This window comes from Astyanax mexicanus, chromosome 15 (genome assembly GCF_023375975.1).
Source record: "Astyanax mexicanus isolate ESR-SI-001 chromosome 15, AstMex3_surface, whole genome shotgun sequence".
NCBI lineage: Eukaryota > Metazoa > Chordata > Actinopteri > Characiformes > Acestrorhamphidae > Astyanax > Astyanax mexicanus.
This window is the reverse complement of record NC_064422.1, coordinates 41,481,567-41,504,117: the sequence shown is the minus strand read 5'-3', so window position 1 is coordinate 41,504,117 and position 22,551 is coordinate 41,481,567. Positions and strand designations below refer to the sequence as shown.

Below are 22,551 nucleotides of genomic sequence, written 5' to 3'. Positions count from 1 at the left end.
CTGATTTTGCTATTTATAGGTTTATGTTTGAGTAAAATGAACATTGTAGTTTTAATTTTATAAACTACAGAAACATTTATCTTAAATTCCAGATAAATATATTGTAATTTAGAGCATTTATTTGCAGAAATTTGAGAAATGGCTAAAAAGACACAAAAGATGCAGAGCTTTCAGACCTCAAATAATGCAAAGAAATCAAGTTCATATTCATAAAGTTTTAAGAGTTCAGAAATCAATATTTGGTGGAATAACCCTGGTTTTTAATCACCGTTTTCATGCATCTTGGCATGTTCAAAATTCAAGCAGTTCAGTTTGGTTTGATGGCTGGTGATCATCCATCTTCCTCTTGAGTATATACTAGAGGTTTTCAATTTGATGAAATCAAAGAAATAATTTTTAAGTGGCCTCTTATTTATTTTATTTTTTTCCATAGCTGTATATCATCTGTCGTAAGATCTGTATAAGAGTGTCTTGACATCTAAAGTGAATCCCGGTCATGCATCTTGCCAATTAGCCTTGCTCTCTCTGGGTGGGTACAGTAGATGGCGCTCTTTCCCCTCATCACTCCTAGGGTGATGTGGATCAGCACAAGGCATCTGTGAGCTGATTTATCAGAACCGAGTGATGTGGGATAAACAGCTGAGCAGCAGCTGAATGGGAAGGACAATCGGCTAGCTAAATTAGAGAAGTGGGGGAAAAAAATTAAATACATTTATTTAAAAAAAAAAAATCCAAACATTGTCTACTTAGATTAGACAACTAGTATTAATGGGAGATTAAAGTATTTTTATCATGCACTAATGTAGATTTCCTTATAAGACAGACACAGCAGATGATTCTAATTGAAATAGATTTAATATAGAGTTCATTTCTTTCTCTAGATATATACATTTTGGTGTACCATACTTTTATATATAATCTCTATCATACTCAGTCTAGTAATACATCACGTTCAAGGAATAAAGCATAATGTGAGTCACTGCAAGCAGCATGATTGGCCAGTTCAAGTCTCGGTCCCGACCCGGTCTGGGATTGAAAGTCCAGCAGCACAAATCGCGTCTTCCTTTGGAATACTGGTGAGGACGTACTGGTCCGCCATATTGGCAGCGTGGTACTGCCCAACAGTTAGCAGGGCGGCTGGTGTTGGACTGGGAACAAAGTCTGCTGCCACCCACCCGCTCGGGCACATTCACCGGCAGGTATGTCCGTGAATGTGTGGCGAGTTTGGTGGTGATAATGACCGTGTGAATAATTCCATTCCTTTCCTTTCCTTTAGTGAATCACCACCTTGATTGGAGGAGCGAGGTGAGTTCACTCGTTTTATCAGTCATATTTTCATCAGAAAGTCTCAGATGCAGTTTTAAGTCTTGAGATGCAAACTTTATACACAACTTTTGTCCATGGAGCTTCAAAGCTGACCATCTGTATTTTGAATTAGATTAAAAGATGCTTTTTGTATTTCAAATATGTGATTTTTTTTTTTATAAATCAGATCCATATATATATTTTTTTAATCTAGCTAACCTACAGGTGCATCTCAAAAAATGAGATTATCATTGAAAAGATACTTTATTTCAGTAATTCAGTTCAAAATGTGAAACTATATATATTATATAGATGTATTAAAAAAAAATATATATATATATATATATATAAAAAAGATGCACCTGTAGTTTTATCTCTAGACTAAGTCGTATGTCTGAGTTTTCAGTCAATAATAGATTTCAGATTCATAAATTCAAATCTGTCTCCTGGAAAATGTTTCAGTTCTAAATTCAGTTCTTTCTGAATCTTTCTAAATTTGAAATTATGGATCTGAATTGTTTAAATCTGACAATTTATGCAATTAGAATAAAAAAATTAAATGCTTGATTTAAATTAAAATACTTGTATCAGCCTTTAAGCTCCATAAACATACATAACCTTCTTAACACAGGAACAAAGAAAACAGGATTTAGGGATTTTGAGGTTCAGGATAATGATGGTGGTGGTGTTGATGATGTTGGTACTGTTGAGGAATTGGAAATGGAGTAAGTGTATAATAATAAAAACTGAAAGAATGATGTTGGCAGCCCTAGACCTTTCAAAATAGATTAGCAGCTTTGGGCACACTGCCTATATAATAAAGTATCAAAATCTATAAATCAAAGAGTTTCTCGTATGTTTTTTTTGTTTTAAATGTTGTTTAGATGTCCACAGCAGGCTCCCGCAGTCCGTCTCTCAGTCTTATTGTTTCCCGGACTCGGCCACGCTGACGGAGATGCACCGGCACTGCTTGACGCGCTGGATCTTCCGGTGCCGGAACGGCGGCTGCAGGTCGGGGCAGTCCAGCTCCACGGTGAGCGTGGTGAACCGGTGCGGGCGGCAGAAGGCGCAGGACTGGAAGCTCTCCTGCTCCTTTTTGACATGGCGCGGGATGTAGAAGGAGTTGCACTGGCCGTAGCAGAAGCGGTTGATGATGGTGCGACTCCGGCAGCCCTCCTGGCTCACCGTCTGCCGCAGAGGCTGGGTCTTGCACCAGTCGCTCTTCAGGTACTTCCTCTCTGTTACCACCAGCGCTTCCTGACTGGAGGCCAGTACTTCCTGCTTGCGGCCGCGGCGATCTGAGGTGTTGGAGCTGGTCTTGAACGGAGAGGGGATGGAGCCCTGGGGGCGGTTCTTGCGGGATTCGGACAGGGCACACAGCACGGCGGCCAGCAGGACCCACAGTAGCAGCTTATAGCACATCCTGAAAGAGAGAGAGACAGAAGGAAAGATGGAGATTTACGTTAGATCAGATTTTCTGGGTTTTCCATTCTGTTCAGATTAAATCTGCTGAAATGACTGACCACACTGTTAGTTGTAAGTGATTAGATCAGATTTGCTTGTCTGGACATGTCTTGTCTGGCAACCTACGCAGGTACCACAGCAACCCACGCAGATACCACAGCAACCCACGCAGATACCACATCAATTCACTAAGGTACCACAGCAACCCACGCAGATACCGCATCAACCCACGCAGATACCACAGCAACCCACGCAGATACCACATCAATTCCCTCAGATACCACAGCAACCCACGCAGATACCACAGCAACCCACGCAGATACCACATCAATTCACTCAGATACCACAGCAACCCACGCAGATACCGCAGCAACCCACGCAGATACCACATCAATTCACTCAGATACCACAGCAACCCACGCAGATACCACATCAATTCACTCAGATACCACAGCAACCCACGCAGATACCGCATCAACCCACGCAGATACCACAGCAACCCACGCAGATACCGCATCAACCCACGCAGATACCACAGCGACCCACGCAGATTCCACAGCAACCCACGCAGATACCACATCAATTCACTCAGATACCACAGCAACCCACGCAGATACCGCAGCAACCCATTCAGGTACCACATCAACCCACACAGATACCACAGCAACCCATTCAGGTACCACATCAACCCACACAGATACCACAGCAACCCATTCAGGTACCACATCAACCCACACAGATTCCACATCCACATTCAGATACCAAACAAAAAAACTGTACGTCCTGTTAACTTGAGTGACGACTGCTGGAAAAAGTCAAAACACTCACTATGCCATTCAATCAATAATTATTATTTTAAAGACATATATTTTTAAACACATTTTACCCTCATTTTTAGACCTGTTCGTATTGTTTTTTTTTACCCCTTTTTAATAACCATATGAAATAAAATGACAATGAATTTATAATGATAAATAAACAAACATTCTAATTAACATGTCACTCTGACAGGTACAACCATTAAAAACGTTATGATGATGAAACTGGCACTCATCAGGACCACCCCAGGTAAGAGCACCTAAATGCTTCTTCACAGAGTATTTTGGTTTGTTTAACACTTTTAAGTTACTACATGATTCTCTGTGTTCCTTCATAGTCTGGATCACTTCACTATTCATTTACACTGTAGGAAAAACAATGAATTAGGTCTGTCCATTCACTGTCACTGTTTTAAGTGAACGTTCTGATGATCTGGTGTTTGGTTAAATGTAACAAAATCAGCATGATCATAATGATCATCATTCTTTTTCTTTTCCGTATTAAAATTTTGCTGAAACTGTAGATTGTAATCTACAGGACGTGCTGTTTGCTTTCTTAGAGAGAAACAGGAAATGAACGTCTTATGAGGATGAAATGAAGTTAATTGAGCCGTTACTGGCGCTGGCTAATTTGTCAGTTTAAAGAACGTCTTTAAAATAAACAGGTTCATTAATCAGAGAGGGAAGTTTAAGACGAACGAGTGAGGAGAAGAGGAAGGCAGAGTTCTTCAGAAAAAACAATTAGCCCTCCCGCTCAGAGCACTGGTGAGGAACGCTGTGAATATGTAAACATTCTCAGAGGAGGCTGTGGGTTATGACTGGGGTATGTCTGTGGTCAGAACTGGGAGTTCATTCATGTAGGAAACTGGTCTCGCCCATTTACACCACTCAGAGTGCTTCAGGACCCACATTAAAAGCAGCCGTTCTGCTACAGTTAAAAGCTGTGAAATAAATACAAGTGATGGCTAAAAACCAGAGGTGGAAAAAGTACTGAAAAATTGTAATTAAGTAAAAGTACCTTTACTTTGCTAAAATTCTACTCAAGTAAAAGTAAAAGTACCCATCTAAAAATCTACTCGAGTAAAAGTAAAAAAGTACTCAACTTAAAATGTACTTTGAGTAAAAGTTACATAGTTACTTTTATTTATTTGATGTAAAAAAAAAAGTACAAATCATAAATTAAATAATTATATTAAATAATGCGGACCTTTCAGGGAGTATTTGTTCAGACCACGCCATTAAAACATTTTTAAGAACAAGTGGTATAGGTTTCTATGATCCATTGTTCTCTTTATTGTTAAAAAGTTATGGTCATATATGTGACTATAAACCATATTTTTATAGTTTTACAGGTCATTATTATTTTTTTACTTAACGTCTCTCCCGCTAACCGTAATAAACACTGCATGGAGAAGTTCAGCTGCGCTGCCATGGAGAAAAAAACTAAATAATTTTTTTTTAATTTAGACAATTTGTTTTTTTCCCAGCATTTCAGTTTTTACTCAGTAACGGGGAGTTTTCCAATGTAGCGAAGTAAATTACTTGTGTCAAAATGAACTTGAGTAAAAGTAAAATTACCTATTTTAAAAACTACTTTAAAAATCACAAATTACTCTTAAAATCTACTCAATTACAGTAACGTGAGTAAATGTAATTAGTTACTTTCCACCTCTGCTAAAAACTGAACACATTGTCCTACATTATACATTGTCCTAGCTATAAACCTATAAGCTGTTTGAAAAGTGGATATTTCTAAACATTACTTAACTATCTTGTTCAGTAAACATTTATGGGCACATATACATTAAAGGAGAACTCCAGTGTGAAATAGACTTTGGGTGTATATTAAAACGTGATAAAAAGCTATTCAGTTTTTGTTGAATAGCACAACTCCGCTCTCCCGAAGCTTTCTGAGATCCAGTCTTTTGTGCACTTTGCCCAAACAGGCTTTAAAATGAGTGAGACGGGACATATTTCTCCCCTGCAGACAGATCACTTTTTGCACCATTATTCAGGCGCTCCACACCTCATTGGTAGAATCTGGAGAGCCCTGACATTTAAAACGAGGCATTTAGAATATTGAAATATCTGAAATAATATCACAATACTTCATGGTATTTTCGTGATAACTATACTCTTGGCGATATGACAAAACACTGAATTACAAAAAAAATATTTCAAGAATACACTACAGCAACAAAATGAAAATTAAATTTTATTATCGCATAGAATACGATATGGCGCCTGAAAACGGTGTAAAACACTTGACATTTATCTGCAGGGGTGAAATATGCCCAATCTCACTCATTTTAAAAGCCTGTTTGGACAACGTGCACAAAATACTGTGTATCAGAAAGCTGCAGGAGAGCGAAGGAGGACCATTCAACAAAGCTAAGTACTTTTTAATCACATTTTAATACACCCAAAGTTAATTTTACACTCGGGTTCTCCTTTAAATCGAAGATCTTTGAGTTGAACCAATTTATAAAAAAACTGAGTTTTGTCTCTTGTATGATTAACTACCTGGTCTCTGTGTTGTAAGCTGTAAAAACAAGCATAATTTCCTGAGCTGCAACAGTAACTCTGTGTTGGCTGCGCTCTCAATACTGTTCTCTCTATAGCTAATATACAGGGGTTGGACAATGAAACTGAAACACCTGTCATTTTAGTGTGGGATTTTAGGTTTCATGGCTAAATTGGGGCAGCCTGGTGTTCAATCTTCATTAATTGCACATTATTGCACCAGTAAGAGCAGAGTGTGAAGGTTCAATTAGCAGGGTAAGAGCACAGTTCTGCTCTAAATATTGCAATGCACACAACATTATGGGAGACATACCAGAGTTCAAAAGAGGACAAATTGTTGGTGCACGTCTTGCTGGAGCATCTGTGACCAAGACAGCAAGTCTTTGTGATGCATCAAGAGCCACGGTATCCAGGGTAATGTCAGCATACCACCAAGAAGGACCAACCACATCCAACAGGATTAACTGTGGACGCTGTAGGAGGAAGCTGTCTGAAAGGGATGTTCGGGTGCTTTTGGATTGTATCCAAAAAACATAAAACCACGGCTGATCAAATCACGCAGAATTCAATGTGCACCTCAACTCTCCTGTTTCCACCAGAACTGTCCGTCACCACAGTAAATTATTGTGCTCTAAAACCAGGTGTTTCAGTTTCTTTGTCCAACCCCTGTATGTGAATTAATGATTTTGAGAAAGGACTACTAATGTAAGCTTGTTTCGTCTACAACGTAACTAGATGGAACGGATACCTATCCAATTTAGGACCACGTGAAAAAAAGTGACTCATCTGATTTGAAAAAATTGAATTTGGCATGTTTACACTGGTAATGGTAATGTGAACGTAGCCTAAGTCATGTTTTTATTTTGATTAGGAATAATAAATTATTAGGCCATTATTCTGAAGGGGTAGAATCAAATGATCTGATCAGAGTGTGGAGGGGATTTTATCACAGGTGACCAAACAGCATCAATATCATCCACCCCTAATCCAGAGTACTAATACTCAACATGAAGCTGCAGAGATTCCCACAGTGATCCAGTGATCTGCTCAGTGTTGGGCAGTTTTCTTCAGAGTTTAGTTTAGCTGAAAGTGAAGCAGATCATCCTTTAATTCCCTCCCAGAAAGCAGCTCATTTCATAAACAGCGCTTTACAGAATCTGAGTCAGCCCAGCAGTTTAACACAGAGACGCCACATCTGCTGCAAAGATGTCCGTGTGATTGACAGATAGCTTTCTCTCGTGACTGAGCGCTAATCATCCCGAGCCGCCGTCGCTTTGGTCCCGCGGCCCGCGAACAAAGTGACAAATTAAGCTTAATCTGTGTCTTCCTGTCCCCTCAGGAAACTCTGTGAGACACACAGGGTGTATTTGACCCCGAGAAAACACCACTTACTTCTTTAGAAGAACATTTTTCAACTTGTTAGATTTTGCCTAATTTTTATGTTCTATTCCAAAATCGAGCATGTTTGATTCCGCCAATCAAGGATTACTAAAATATAGATTTTTTTAGGCCAATGATTATACTTGTGCTTTGTGATGTACACCTCACCAAAATACTATGAATATTAAAAGGGCACCTATTGCAGGATATAACACCTGTAGACCTGTTCTAGAGTGGGTCTAGTTAAAACTAGTTTAAAACACAAATTAAAGTTTTAGGATAGGATTGAGTTTTTGAGATTTTCATGTTTCATACAGGGGTTGGACAATGAAACCGAAACACCTTGTTTTAGAGCACAATAATTTATTGTGTTGACGGACAGTTCTGGTGGAAACAGGAGAGTTGAGGTGCACATTGAATTCTGCGTGATTTGATCAGCCGTGGTTTTATGTTTTTTGGATACAATCCGGGTTAGCACCCGAACATCCCTTTCAGACAGCTTCCTCTTACAGCATCCACAGTTAATCCTGTTGAATGTGGTTGGTCCTTCTTGGTGGTATGATGACATTACCCTGGATACCGTGGCTCTTGATACATCACAAAGACTTGCTGTCTTGGTCACAGATGCTCCAGCAAGACGTGCACCAACAATTTGTCCTCTTTTGAACTCTGGTATGTCTCCCATAATGTTGTGTGCATTGCAATATTTAGAGCAGAACTGTGCTCTTACCCTGCTAATTGAACCTTCACACTCTACTCTTACTGGTGCAATAATGTGCAATTAATGAAGATTGGCCACCAGGCTGCTCCAATTTAGCCATGAAACCTCCCACACTAAAATGACAGGTGTTTCAGTTTCATTGTCCAACCCCTGTAACTGCTGTATTGTGTAATTGTGTATTGTGATCTACAGTCCTCTCCAAAAGTATTGGAACAGTGAGGTCGATTCCTTTGTTGATCCCATTATTTCTGCTGTAGTCTAAAAAAAATTGGGATTGACATTAAAATATGAATATGTGACAAAAGATCAACATTTCAGATTTTATTTCCAGGTATTTACATCTGGATCTGATAAACAATTCAGAAGATTCATCACATTCTCTCTGAACCCACCCATTTTTCTTGTGAGCAAAAGTATTGGAATAGAAAATTTGATAAACTTAAAGTAAATTAAAGTGAATAAAACTTAATATTCATCTGTGCATCACATCTGTGACTCACTGACATCACTAATCTTCTGCATTCTTCTTCTATGATGCTTTTCCAGGCTGCAGTGAGTTTTGGGTCATCATCTTGCTGCATGATTATCCCAAACTACGTAGTGTACACTGTAAACCCCAATAAGTTCAGTCTACTCAAATCATTTGAGGTGACTTGTGGCCTCAAATTGATGAAGTTTCCAAGAGCTTTAAGTTGTTTTGTATATTGTAGTTGTTTTTATAGCCAAAACTTAAAAATTAAAGGGGCACCACAAAAGAAATAGGCATGCGACGAAAAATCTTTTTGATTTCTTTTACGCATTAGCATTAGCGCTACGTGCTTCTCTCTCGTACCCACAACACATCTCTTGGTGCAGCTGTACAGCTATAGCTGCAAAAAAAAACAGCAAAAGCAAACCGCTTGGCCTTTTTTTTTTTACCTCCTCGACCTGAGCATGAACTTGAGACCAGCTGTTTACTGTTTCTCCACTCCAGCAAAAGATGCTCCACATATGAGCTGCTAACAAACGCATCCATTTCCCTTTATAAAGCTACGAGTCTCTCGTCTCTCACATATGAGGGTTTTTTTTTTGTAGTTGGTGAAGAAGGAGACGCAGTGTTTCAGGAACAGATTCGTTCACATTACACACAGATACAGATCACTTACATTTGTGAATGTGAACCATCAAGATAGACAAATCAGATCTGAGCACAAAATCGGATTAGAGCAATGTGGCTTGTAATGTGCCCATCCCACTCCAGCAGAGGTTTATAAAACCATTCTAATCCCTTTTTTCTTCCCTCCCCTCTCTGTTCACTCTCTCTATCTCTCTCAAATGTGCTGAGATGCGCGGCGGGTCGGCCGGTATGTGTCCTTTTGTGGTTCCAGCTTTCAGGAATCAGCCCTGTCCTTCCACTCATCAGAATTATTACACAACCCTTCTAACTCCTACTTTTTTTTTCTCTTCCTTTCCTTTCTGTTTTCTCTATCTATCTCTTTTACATGTATGGAGATGCCCTGTTCCTGTTGTTCCCAGCCTGGCTCTCCACTGCCCGCTGTGTTGTTCTCCGGCTCTGCAACCCTGCACTGATTACCATTAACACACTCAGTATCTGTTTCTATATTAGCCATAGCTCTATAGTTTGTGCCCATCACATTCTTATATTCATAAATTAGTACCTGTTATATTAGCCATAGTTCACATTAATTCTCTGTACTGTTTTTGTTCTGTTATTTGTTTGTTGTTTGTTTGTACTGAGCGGGTCGACCCGAGTAGGATGGGTTCCTCGGACTGAGTCTTGGTTCCTTCCAAGGTTTCTTCCTCTTAAAGGGAGTTTTTCCTTGCCACTGTGTCACCATAAAATTGGCATCTCTGTGGTGCTGCTCATAAGAGGCGTGGACCTGTTTTACCTGTTAAGCGGCTTTGTGACCACCTTTGTTGTAAAAAGCGCTATATAAATAAAATTGAATTGAATTGAATAATGTGAACATAGCCTTAGAGCCTTAGACCTTAAACCAGAGTTCGTTTTTTAACGGGACCAAATAGTGCTGGAGTGAAAACGCCACACACTGCAGTGTGAAACCAAAACTAAACGGAGAGAATGTACAGAATACAGTGTAAAACACATGTAAAGCTTGGTGCAAACTCCGTTTCAAACTTTCAGGTGTGAAAACGGCCTCAAAATACAGCATATCTTGAAATACAACTACGGCGGGCTCTTTCTCTTGTCTCCCGGCTGTCTCTGCAGATGGATGCGTCTCTCAGAATTGGCGCTGTGGTGTTGCGGTGTTGTCGACTGGCCGCGGTCGAGCGTGACTGTTTTTCTGGTCTGCTCTTAAAGCCGACTTCCCGGTTAACCCCGCATAGCTGCAGTTCCTCGGTAGACAGGCTCTTCAGAGCAGCTCTTAGCTGTTGTCAAAATAAGTAGCCGGTTTTGAGTCTGTGGTTTGGCAGGCTGTGGATGTTTGCACAGAAGATGATAAATGTTCTGACCTCTAGCCGCTTTGCTACGACACCGTGGCTTCAGTGGAGCCTCCTCGTATATCTCACTCTGTAAACCCTGCGGCTTATTTCGGAGAATAAAAACGCTCTTAGAGATCAACTGACAGACACGCAACGAGCCCCCAATGAGTCTTCTTGACTCATGCATCACTGCATGGTTCGGTTCTCCATATTAGGCGTAGCGTATGTACAGTGGATGTAGTAGAAAGTTTGGTAGCTTAATATTAAAATCATTAAAACTTGCATGGATTTTAACATCTCAAACTCTTCAAAGAAGCACGTCTTGCTTAGATTAGACAGCGTTACACATCCTGGCATTTTCTCAGTCAGCTTTATGAGGTAGAGTCACCTGGAATTCAGGCTTTCAGTTAACAGCTGTGCTGAACTCATCAAGAGTTAATTACTTGAATTTCTTGTCTCTTAATAAAGTGTTTGAGAGCATCAGTTAAAGTAAAGTAGTGAAGAGGTAGAGTTACAGGTATACAGTGAATAGTGATTATTTTAAATAATGTTCTAATCCAGATTATGAGAAGCAACAACTACTCAACTAAGTAAAGAAAAAACATCTGAAAGTCAATGTTCATTTCCCAGAAACAGCAATGGTGTTCCTGGGTCTATTTGATCCGGTGAATATTTAACTATCCAAAAGATATCCAAAAGAATACTTATCCAAAATAATAATTTCACAATAATAAAAGCAGTGTGAATATTTTATTACTAACTACATTGCTAATTATTCTCTTAATATTTAGTGCAGTGGTGTTCCTTACCTCTAACAGGTAATGGTTCAGTTAGGATAATCACTTGTTTAAAAAAAAAAAAAAAGATTACTATTTTATTTTTGAAAAGCCAACATATTAGACATAATAGTTTTACATAACACTAAAACACAATTTTGAATTTTGTTTGTTTTTGTTTATTGCAGGGGGTTATATGTTGATTACACTAATTAAGGCAAGCAGAAGAAATTTTATACTGAAAAAATACTTTCAACTATTTTTCCTAGATCAGATAAACTAGTCAATTTGACCCAAAACATAACAGTAGGGTAAATAACTTTGCAAGTTTCCTCAAGTGAAGTTGCAAAGATCAAAAAGTCCTGATGAAACTGGCTCTTATCAGGACCGCCGCAGAAAAGGAAGAGCAAGAGTTTCGTCTGTTGTACAGGATAAGTTCATCAGAGTTACCAGCCTCAGAAACCTCAAGTTAACAGCTCCCCTGATTTAAGCTTCTGCCTCGAATCAACACAGACTTTATGAAAAGAAGGGTTGCCTCAATTCCTAGGGGGAATGTTTGTGTTCACATACTACAAAAATTAAAATATAGATTTATTTTAGTGGTGTCAGATTAATCACAACAATATTCTTTGAATAACTGTGATTAATAACATGTGTTCTTCTCAAGACACAAGTTTTTATAGTGAATATTTAAATGTAAATAAAATAATTAATGTAAGAAATTTAAAAATGTATTATATTTATATTAGTGGTTTTAATTATAATACTACTATAATCTTGTATGTTTGAGGGGAGATAAGGCCCTGGACGTGAGGCGCTGGAATAAAGAATGTATGATAAATTGGACAGAGGAAACTTTTTTTTTTTTTTAACTTTGTTACTTTATTATAAACATCTCAGCTTGGTTTATAAGGATTTCTGAATTAGAACTTTAGAATTAGCTGAGTATAAAAGAGCGTTTTCACACCTGTAGTTGTAGTTTCTAGTTTCTGTGGTCCAGATCAGTTGATGAGTTTGTTTATTTGGAGCGCACCAAAATGTGCACCAATAAACCACGTGAGCACATCATGTCCTCTGATTGGTCAGAGCTGTCTTGTGTGGAAGCAAGAAAGTAAATAAATTTTTTTAATTATACGTGCAGCGCAGCTGTGAGCAGTGAACGCTGCACCTACTGCACTCTTAGTGTGTAAACAGCATGGAGCAGCATAAACAGCGTTTGTTCATAGCAGCAGTTTAGCTCTGTTAAAAAGAAGTATATTTGATAGCTGGGTCCGATCGAGACCAGATCATGTTCTCACCACAAGCCACCGCTCCAGAAAAAAAAAAAATCTGCGCATTGGGAGAGGCAGAATACGATGGAATTTGGGTCAAACTTGGTGCCGTAATTAAGCGCATTAAAAAATGATGGCGCATTACTGATTCCAAATGAATTGCGTGCATTAATGCTTTAACATTGACAGCCCTAATTTATTTACATTTTAAGCACCATTCCAACTTTTATTTTTTTTAGAAGTGGGGTTGTACTGTATGCCCTTTTATTTCCAAAAAAAAACTCTAGGAAATTTTTATTTTTCACGAAGTGGCCTTTTAATTCTCTGAAGTAATTCTCTGACCCTCAATAAGTCTCAATGTCATCAAAAATCAAGAATCGTTAGATTTGGGAATGTGGACGGAGAAACTGACTCCAGATCAGGACTCTGAGTCGAACTGCATCTCGAGCTGCATGAATGAGTAGTAGATTTTATCCTGAAGTTCCTGACCCGAGGCCCGGGTTCCCTGTTACGTGAAAGCAGTCAGGACGAGGTTCTGAGGAGAAGGGAAGTCGGGTTCAGATCGGCGGAGTCGGTTTTCCTCTCATTCTCTCCTCAACACGTCTGCACCTACATCTCCAAAACAACGCTTTTCCAGGAAAGGAGGGAGGAAAACACTTGAATTGCAGAGTTTTGAGCTAATCGTGGAAGTCTGATGTGGTTAGAACTGATGAAATTTCGGGTTTTTTATTTTGAAAGTGGTCACATACCACGGAGGAGAGTGTCAGCCCTGGAGGAACCAGCAGATTGATTTTGGGGAAGAAATGAAACCAGCGAGCCAGAACAAAACCAAAAATGGAGCAATGCTGCTTTATCACAGAGTTTTTCTCAAGCTTCTTAATTGTTGGAGACTCTAGACTGGTGAAAGGTTGAGGGTGTTTACAGAAAGGAGGTGAGAACGGCCACCTTATATGAAATCGGTCTTGACGTCCCTGCTGAAAAATAAAAAAAATGCTTTTAGACCTGGTTTATGATTGTCTACGTGACTGGAATCTGCTTATCCATACTAAAACTAAAAACATTTACAGTAAATTTGTCAGTGTTAAATAAACACTGATAGTGTTAGGCCCGCTTACTTTATCAGTTGAGGAAACTGAAATTTATTCATTTAGGTTGAGAACCTTAGACAGTAAACAGCAGGGTTAGTCAGCAGACTTTCTTTGAGGGAGGGATCTATACCTACTGTCCGTAGTAAGTCAGCAGATTAGGGAGCTCCAAGTACTTTGAAATAATGAGTTTTGTGCTTCTATCGCAGGTAAGTATGAACTAGCTTGTTCTTGTTTTGCCGTTTTGCACAAGCTAACACTAATGTGTGTTAAACACTCAGCATTAACATGGGGCATGGCCTGCAACAGCTTATCTGCATAAACGTGACAGAGTCCTTAAACGGCTCATTCTGAAAGGGACTGAAACTGACAAGAAGCTGGTGAGATCTCTTTATGTGCGAGAACATGTTTTTTGTAGCCCACAGACCTACAGTATTGAAACTTGTGTAAACTGATCATGGGGTCAAAAATGACATGAACTTTCACCAGGAGAAAACTGCAACCAATCTGCTCTTCAAAATCATAAAAAATAAATTAATGTGTCCAAACATATATTTGGTACTGTATACAGTCTCCAAATTATTTTATTGCTGTCACTCTATGAAAATCTATGATTTTCGCTTTTTGGCATAATGTGACTCAAATATTTTTTTATTTATATGGTGTCAGAATGTGACAAATAGACCAAGAGAAATGCTTTAAAATAAGTTTTTTTTTTATTGACTTCCATTAAAAGACTCTTCCTCTTGTAAATCCTTTTTTAATTTTGCCGGAAATACAAGGTTTTTAAATCACAGCAACAGATTGTTTGTGCATTAAAAGTGCTAAAACCATTGATTTTAGTCCACTTGATCACTTTTAACTAATTCATCAGGTTGAACCTTTAACCAATTTGCTCTCCAGAATCTTAAAAAAAAAAAAAAAAAAAAAACATAGACCAACACAATTGTGTTGCTTTAAAAAAAAAAAGAAACTATGATTTTTGCTTTTTGGCATAATGTGACTCATATAATTTGTATTTATATGGTATCAGAATGTGACAAATAGACCAAGAGAAATGCTTCAAAATAAGATTTTTAAATTGACTTCCATTAAAAGACGTTTTTTCACTTCCTCCTGTAAATCCTTTTTTAATTTTGCCGGAAATACAAGGTTTTTAAATCACAGCAACAGATTGTTTGTGCATTAAAAGTGCTAAAACCATTGATTTTAGTCCACTTGATCACTTTTAACTAATTCATCAGGTTGAACCTTTAACCAATTTGCTCTCCAGAATCTTAAAAAATATATATATATATATGATTTTTGCTTTTTTGCATAATGTGACTGATGTAGTTTTTATTTATATGGTGTCAGAATGTGACAAATAGACCAAGAGAAATGCTTCAAAATAGCGTTTTTAAATTGACTTCCATTAAAAGAGGTTATTTCTCTTCCTCCTGTAAATCCTTTTTTAATTTTGCCATAAATACCATAATGCCGTAAAGATTTTTAAATGGCAGCAACTGATTGTTTGTGTAATAAACGTGCTAAGACCATTTTAATTTAGCTTAATGTCCACTTTATCACTTCACCACTTTATTATTTCACCAGTGAATCAGAGATATGTGAATCATTTCTACCAGTCTGGTTCTTGTAAACCGCAGTACTGACCTAGAAGGGCCATTAATTATTAGAATTAGACATAATTACCGCGTCCAATTTAATGGGAAAAGCAAATGCCTGTAATGGGTGCAATATAAGTACTTCCTCCACCCCTCCCCTCCTAAAACCTCCACACCCCCGACAGAAGGTCAAGCCCTCTACTTTCTCCCAGAAACGTCTGAGGCCGCGGGTTCCTGACCCCTGTTCCTCGGCCGGCTCTTACACGGGGCTTAGCTCTGTCTGTCTCGCTGCCTCTGAGACATCAGTTACTCGTGTCCGGAGGCTTAGCTGCGTTTGATCCGTGCTTTACGCAGATATACCGCATTCACCACACCGCTGCTTTAATCCACACCACTGCGCTGATAAGGCCGGGTCAGTAAGTCAGTCTGAAGTGAAGAATCTCGGGGATATTTCTTGTCAAACGGAACGGAAATAAATAATAATTATAATAATAAGCCGACGTGTTCGAAAACATTTCAGAATTCCTCAGTGACCCCATTTTGCATAATGCCTTCAAAAAAGACAAAAAACAACATATATATATACAGTACAGGCCAAAAGTTTGGACACACCTTCTCTTTTTCAATGCGTTTTCTTTATTTTCATGACTATTTACATTGTAGATTCTCACTGAAGCATCAAAACTATGAATGAACACATGTGGAGTTTTATGTACTTAACAAAACATGAGCTGAACCTCCACAGTCACCGGACCTGAACCCAATCCAGATTTAAGGTTTGGGGTGAGCTGGAGCACAGAGTGAAGAAGACAAAGGGGCAACAAGTGCTAATAAACACCTCTGGGAACTCCTTCCTTCCTTCAAGACTGTTGGGAAACCATTTCAGGTGGCCACCTCTTGAAGCTCATTGAGAGAATGATGCCAAGAGTGTGCAAAGCAGTAATCAGAGCAAAGGGGGGCTATTTTGAAGAAACTAGAGTATAATTTTTTTTGTTAAGTACATAAAACTCCACATGTGTTCATTCATAGTTTTGATGCTTCAGTGAGAATCTACAATGTAAATAGTCATGAAAATAAAGAAAATGCATTGAAAAAGAGAAGGTGTGTCCAAACTTTTGGCCTGTACTGTTTATATATATTTATTTATTTATAGTTAGTAGTCCCTAATCTTTTTTTTTTTTATTTCATTCTTTTCTAAGAACTCTTTTGGGTTTAAAAAGAGCTATATAAACAAATAAACGCTGATTAACAAAAAGATTTGATTTCTATGGAGCCTAAAAACTGATATGTGAATCTTATTTTGTGTAATATAATTTACTAAATTAATGAATTTACCCTAAAAAACGAATCATACCTTTTTAAGTCTCCTTTTTTGGCCAGGAAAGCTGGAGTTCTCTTGAGTCTCTACACGGATCATCTTCATACTAGGCTACATACGTCTGCTATGTTCTTACTGGAGTGTGGTGTGGGGGGGTGGGGAGTTGGGCGTGTGCAGGTGTGATGGATCACAGTATAAACCAATAGGGAGTCGGGATGGTATATGTTGATACTTCTCTACATCCAATCACAATCAGATTTATCTGGATATGGGTTTTATTGAACAATGAGAAGCTGGAATAAAAACGAGCTGAAATGAAACAGGAGTAACGAGGCTATTTTTTTTTTTATGTAAAGAGTAGAAAATTCAGACAATTGTGTGAAAACGATGGAAGAAGTAGAAGTAAAAAGTCTAATTCCAGTAGTTTAAAATGCAGCTTTTAAGCTCGATACGTTTCACAAGTTGGACTTGTATGGTATTTATATGCACCATTGTCTGTTTGGAGATAATTTGGTGTTTATAAATGGCAGTATGCTTATCTTCCAACAGTAAAAATGCACATGTTCTACGGAGTTATTACTGTAAATAATAATCCACCGGTACAGACAGGCCTCAGATTAATACTATATTCTCAAACCCTCAATCAGAGCTCAGAATGTAGATTCCAGGCCATTAGCTGTGAAAATAGCCGTGAGGTGTGGTAATGTTACGCAGTGGATGGACTACAGCATGCCTCGGGCTGTCGGGGCATTGGCATGCAACCACAACACACACCCCGTCAACCCCGAAACAGCTCCCATAACCCCCCTGCACAGAGTCTCCCTCACACACACACACTCCTTACCATAATTGCCACCAGCTGAGAGATTGCTGTTTCTAACCCACACGCAACCACCAACCCCCGACATAATACACAATACATTTCCTCAGCTTTGCTAATGTTTCTGTAGGGCTGAACGATATGGCAAAAATCTCTTTGGCCTGTTTTCTGCGCTAGAAATGCGCACCCTCTCCGCTTTTAGACTCTTTGGACCTTTTTTCTGCGCTAGAAATGCGCACCCTCTCCGCTTTTAGACTCTTTGGACCTTTTTTCTGCGCTGGAAATGCACACCCTCTCCGCTTTTAGACTCTTTGGACCTTTTTTCTGCTCTAGAAATGCACACCCTCTCCGCTTTTAGACTCTTTGACTCGGTTTTCTGCGCGGTTTTCTTCTACAGACAAAGAATAATAAATAACAAGACAGTGTGCAAATTTTGCAGTGTGCAAAAAAGACCAGGTGAGGTAGTAATTACTCTATTACGCAATTAGTTTATTAATGGTTACTAATTAGGTTGTAAATGCTTTAAAAATCATTAATAATCAGTTATAACATACATAGAAAGGGCAACAGTATAGATGGCTGTGGGTTCACTATTTGGCAAACAACAGGTCATTGTAGCCCTTTCTATGCATGTGTTATAACTGATTATTAATGATTTTTAAGGCATTTACAACCTTATTAGTAACCATTATTAAACTAATTGTAAATCATTTATAAACCCTTTATAAAGGTAGTCTTATTTTAAAGTGGTACTAAAAATTATATTCTATTAGTTATTCATTGAGGAAGGACAGGGACATAAGCAAACAAGAAACTTAAGATAAAAAAGGAGAAAGGAAAATAAAAGGAAGGAAAAAATATAGCAGGAAGGATAGAGAAGAAGAAAGATTAAATGTTGGTCGAGAGTGATTTAGTAATTATTGGGAGAAAAGGAAAACAAGAATAAAGAAATACATTATAATAAATAATCGATGGAGGAAAAAAAAATCCTAAGTAATGCCAAACATTGCTTTGATATACATTTTTGTAGGTGTTGATAATTACATTACATTACATTACATTTCATTTGGCAGACGCTTTTGTCCAAAGCGACTTACAATAATGAAGTACAAAGTAATAGGAATTTAGATAACCCATTTTTAGATAGGGCTTAAAGGAGGTCGAAGGGAAATAAAGGGATAGAGAAGTGAAGGAGGGGAAGAAGGAAGAAGGGTTAGAAGTAGTTAGTGTGTTAGAGGTGTTAGGAGAGTAAGTGCTCTTTGAAGAGCTCTGTCTTCAGGAGTCTCTTAAAGATAGCGAGAGATTCTCCTGATCTGGTAGTGGAAGGTAGTTTGTTCCACCATTGGGGAACTCTGTATGAGAACAGTCTGGATTGCTTTGTGTGAATGTTTGTTTGGCAAAGCGAGGCGACGTTCATTGGAGGAGCGCAGCGGCCGGGAGGTAGCGTAAGCCTTCAGGAGCGAGTGCAGGTAGGAAGGAGCTGTTCTGTCATCACCTTGTAGGCGATTGTAAGAGTTTTGAATTTGATGCGAGCATCAACTGGTAGCCAGTGGAGCTCAATGAGCAGCGGGGTGACATGTGCCCGTTTTGGCTGGTTGAAGACCAGACGTGCTGCTGCATTCTGGATCATTTGGAGTGGTTTTACTACGCAGGCCGGGAGGCCAGTTAGCAGGGCATTGCAGTAGTCGAGGCGTGAGATGACGACCGCTTGTACCAGGAGTTGGGTGGCCTGTTGCGTCAGAAACTGTCTAATTTTCCTGATGTTATAGAGCACGAAGCGGCAGGATCGAGCAACCGAGGCCACATGGTGCGTGAAGGAGAGTTGGTCATCAACCATGTCACCCAGGTTCCTAGCAACCTTTGTCGGTGAGAGAGAGAGAGAGTCGATGCTTATAGAGAGGTTATGTTGAAAAGATGGTTTTGCTGGTATAACCAGAAGTTCAGTCTTTGAGAGATTTAATTGAAGGTGATGCTCCTTCATCCAAGAGGATATGTCAGAGAGACACGACGATATCCGTGCAGAGATTGAGTTATCTTCAGGTGAGAATGACAGGTATAGCTGGGTGTCATCAGCAAAGCAATGGTAGGAAAAGCCATGTGAGTGGATAACCTGACCAAGAGAGGCAGTGTATATTGAGAAGAGAAGGGGACCCAGTACCGAACCCTGGGGAACCCCAGTGGATAGGGAGTGGGCTGAGGACAGCTGTCCTTGCCACGACACCTTGAACGAGCGTCCAGTGAGGTATGATCTAAACCATGACAGCACATTGATAAGCACTGATAGAGGTGCTGGGTGATATGATAACAATTTTACATCACAAATGTAACATATTTATGGTGCTTTTACACCATATTCTACACCAATTCTGCTATTCTGCTCTTTAAATGCTCTTTCATGCATAGTACAGTGATTCTTATTTAATTTTTGCTGCACATAATCCAAATAAAAAGCATTTTTTTACACTCTCTGTAATGAAATGTACAGTTGTGTCAGTTTTCTTTAAGAACTAATGATTTATATCCTCAAGTTTCCTACTGTTGATTTTTCAAAATACGATACTATAAGAATGTGTGGTAATGAATTATGTAGCATACATAATACCGTATACTTTATAACGTGTTATATACCGTACAAGTAAAAGGTTTGGGCACACCTTAAATTTAATGTTGATTAGTAAACAAAAAATTGAACAACAAACCAGAATATGCCTTATATTTTACATTCTTCAAAGTAGCACCTCTTGCTTAGATTAGACAGCTTTACACATCCTGGCATTTAATCAGTCAGCTTTATGAGGTAGAGTCACCTGGAATTCAGGCTTTCAGTTAACAGCTGTGCTGAACTAATCAAGAGTTAATTATTTTAATTTCTTGCCTTATAATGTGTTTGAGAGCATCAGAAAAAAAATCAAGAATATTGAAAGTATCCTCAATTGCAGTCATTAAAAAAAAAATGTTATGATGAAACTGGCACTCATCAAGATTCGTTCATCAGAGTTACCAGCCTTAGAAACCACAGAAAAGTTAACAGCTCCCAGATAAGAGCATCTAAATGCTTCTTCTTCACAGAGTATTTTTGGTTTGTTTTTAACAGTTTTAAGTTACTACATGATTCCTTATGTGTTCCTTCATAGTCTGGATCACTTCACAATGAATGCATTATCCCTCCTCCACCAAACTTTAAAGACATGTACATTTCTCCTGGCATTTGCCAAAATCAGGCTTAGATAGAAGGTACAAGGTTTTCGCTGCCCATTTTAGATGTGATTCCTAATTATTTTCGGAATTGGACATTTTTGAAAACTTTTGTATTCCATTACTTTTGCATATAACTTATTAATAAATGCATTTGATTTGAACAGGGTTTCACAAACGTGCATAACACTGTATATAGGTTTGGTGAAAAACAGGAGTGGGCATTTCCAAACGTGTGTGTGTGTGTCTGTGTGTGTGTGTGTGTCCTGCTGAAGGTGCCCTGTGGTTTATCAGACTTGGTAAACCAGCAGTGTGGAAAGTTAAATACAGTCTAAATACAGTTAGAGCTTTCTCTCTCTCTCTCTTCCCTCTCTCCCTCTCTCACTTTCAGCCTGAAGGTCACAAACAGGAACCTCAGCCAGTTTTCTACATCTTTACAGTGTGATGCACATTATTAAAGAATTTAGAGTTAAAGAATTTACATAAAAAAATCTCTCAGTATATCTGTACATTTATTTTGCCTCTAAGAAATACATTTATAGCAGCATAAGGTCTGAATGCCAGTGATGTGCCAGTATGTAGTCCATTGGCACTGGGGTGTAATGATAATAAACAATACATGTCGATCTACAGCAGAAAATTCACACTGTTCTCATTTTCCATACAATATGCAAGACAAATAGACTATAACAACCCAGTTTAATTCATCACATGTTGAATCAATGACTTCTGAAGAAGTCTATTAATAGATTTAACTAAGCAAATAGGTAAGAGCCACCTCCCTTTGAATGATAACTGCATAGGCGATTATATTATTCAAAGTTATTTAACCCTAACTGATGCAGTAAGTAGCTTCTCATTTGTTAAACAACCAAGTGGAAAGAGTCCAGACCTCCATAATCATCAACAATCTTTTATTGTTGATGATTATGGTTTACAGCCAATGAAAACCCAAAAGTTAGTGTCTCTTAAAATAAGAATATTATAAAAGACCAATTGGTACTTTTAGCAGTACTGTGGGCAGTGTGCCAAGTCCTGCTGGAAAATGAAATCCTCATCTCTATAAAAGTTGTCAGCAGCAGAGGGAAGCATGAAGTGCTGTAAGATTTTGTGGGAAAACAAAACTGCACTGACTTTAGACTTGATAATAAAACACAGTGGATCAACACCAGCAGATGACATGTCTCTCCAAACCATCACTGATCATCAGTAAATTTTACATTTCATTCAAAGTAAATCAAGGGAGCAGAGTCTGGAGGAAGAGTGGAGAGACACACAGTCCAAACTGCTCGAGGTCTAGTGTGAAGTTTCCACCAATCAGTGATGGTTTGAAGAGACATGTCATCTGCTGGTGTTGATCCACTGTGTTATATCAATTTATACATCTTTAATTTATGCTGCTGATGGGTGTGGAATATGGAGCTACACTACCACTTATTTTCTTCATTAAATCTCTCAGTTAAACTTACTAACTCAGTAATTATATATATACAGTTATGGCGGATATAAAGAGTATCTAACCTGCTGTAGATTTCTGCGGCTATATACAGTTATGGAGGATATAAGGATTATGTTTGCATGAGGATAAAACTAGTATTTGATATGGAGATAACAGATCATATACAGACACATTCTTGTTTAAACTACAGATAATAAAACCCACTCTAAAGTAACTATACTGTGATTTACAGAAAAAATATGTTTACTGCAGAATTTACCCGCCACTGAATTTACACCAGATCTACAGTGACATGTTTATTTATAAAGGTTCCATACAGTAAGAATGAGTTCATTGTACTCTAGTGGGAAAAATATAGTAACATAACTAA

The 22,551-nt window shown here is 38.5% G+C and overlaps 1 protein-coding gene across 1 annotated transcript in view; it reads right to left on the bottom strand.

The window, feature by feature from the left end:
• Positions 1–833: 833 nt before the first annotated feature.
• Positions 834–22,551, bottom strand: part of grem2b (gremlin 2, DAN family BMP antagonist b) — a 29,469-nt gene continuing 7,751 nt past the window's right edge. The window contains exon 2 of the mRNA XM_007259717.3: positions 834–2,728. Within this exon, the coding sequence (XP_007259779.3) occupies positions 2,227–2,727 (501 nt within the window). The 5' untranslated portion in view covers position 2,728 and the 3' untranslated portion in view covers positions 834–2,226. The remainder of the gene's footprint in view (positions 2,729–22,551) is intronic.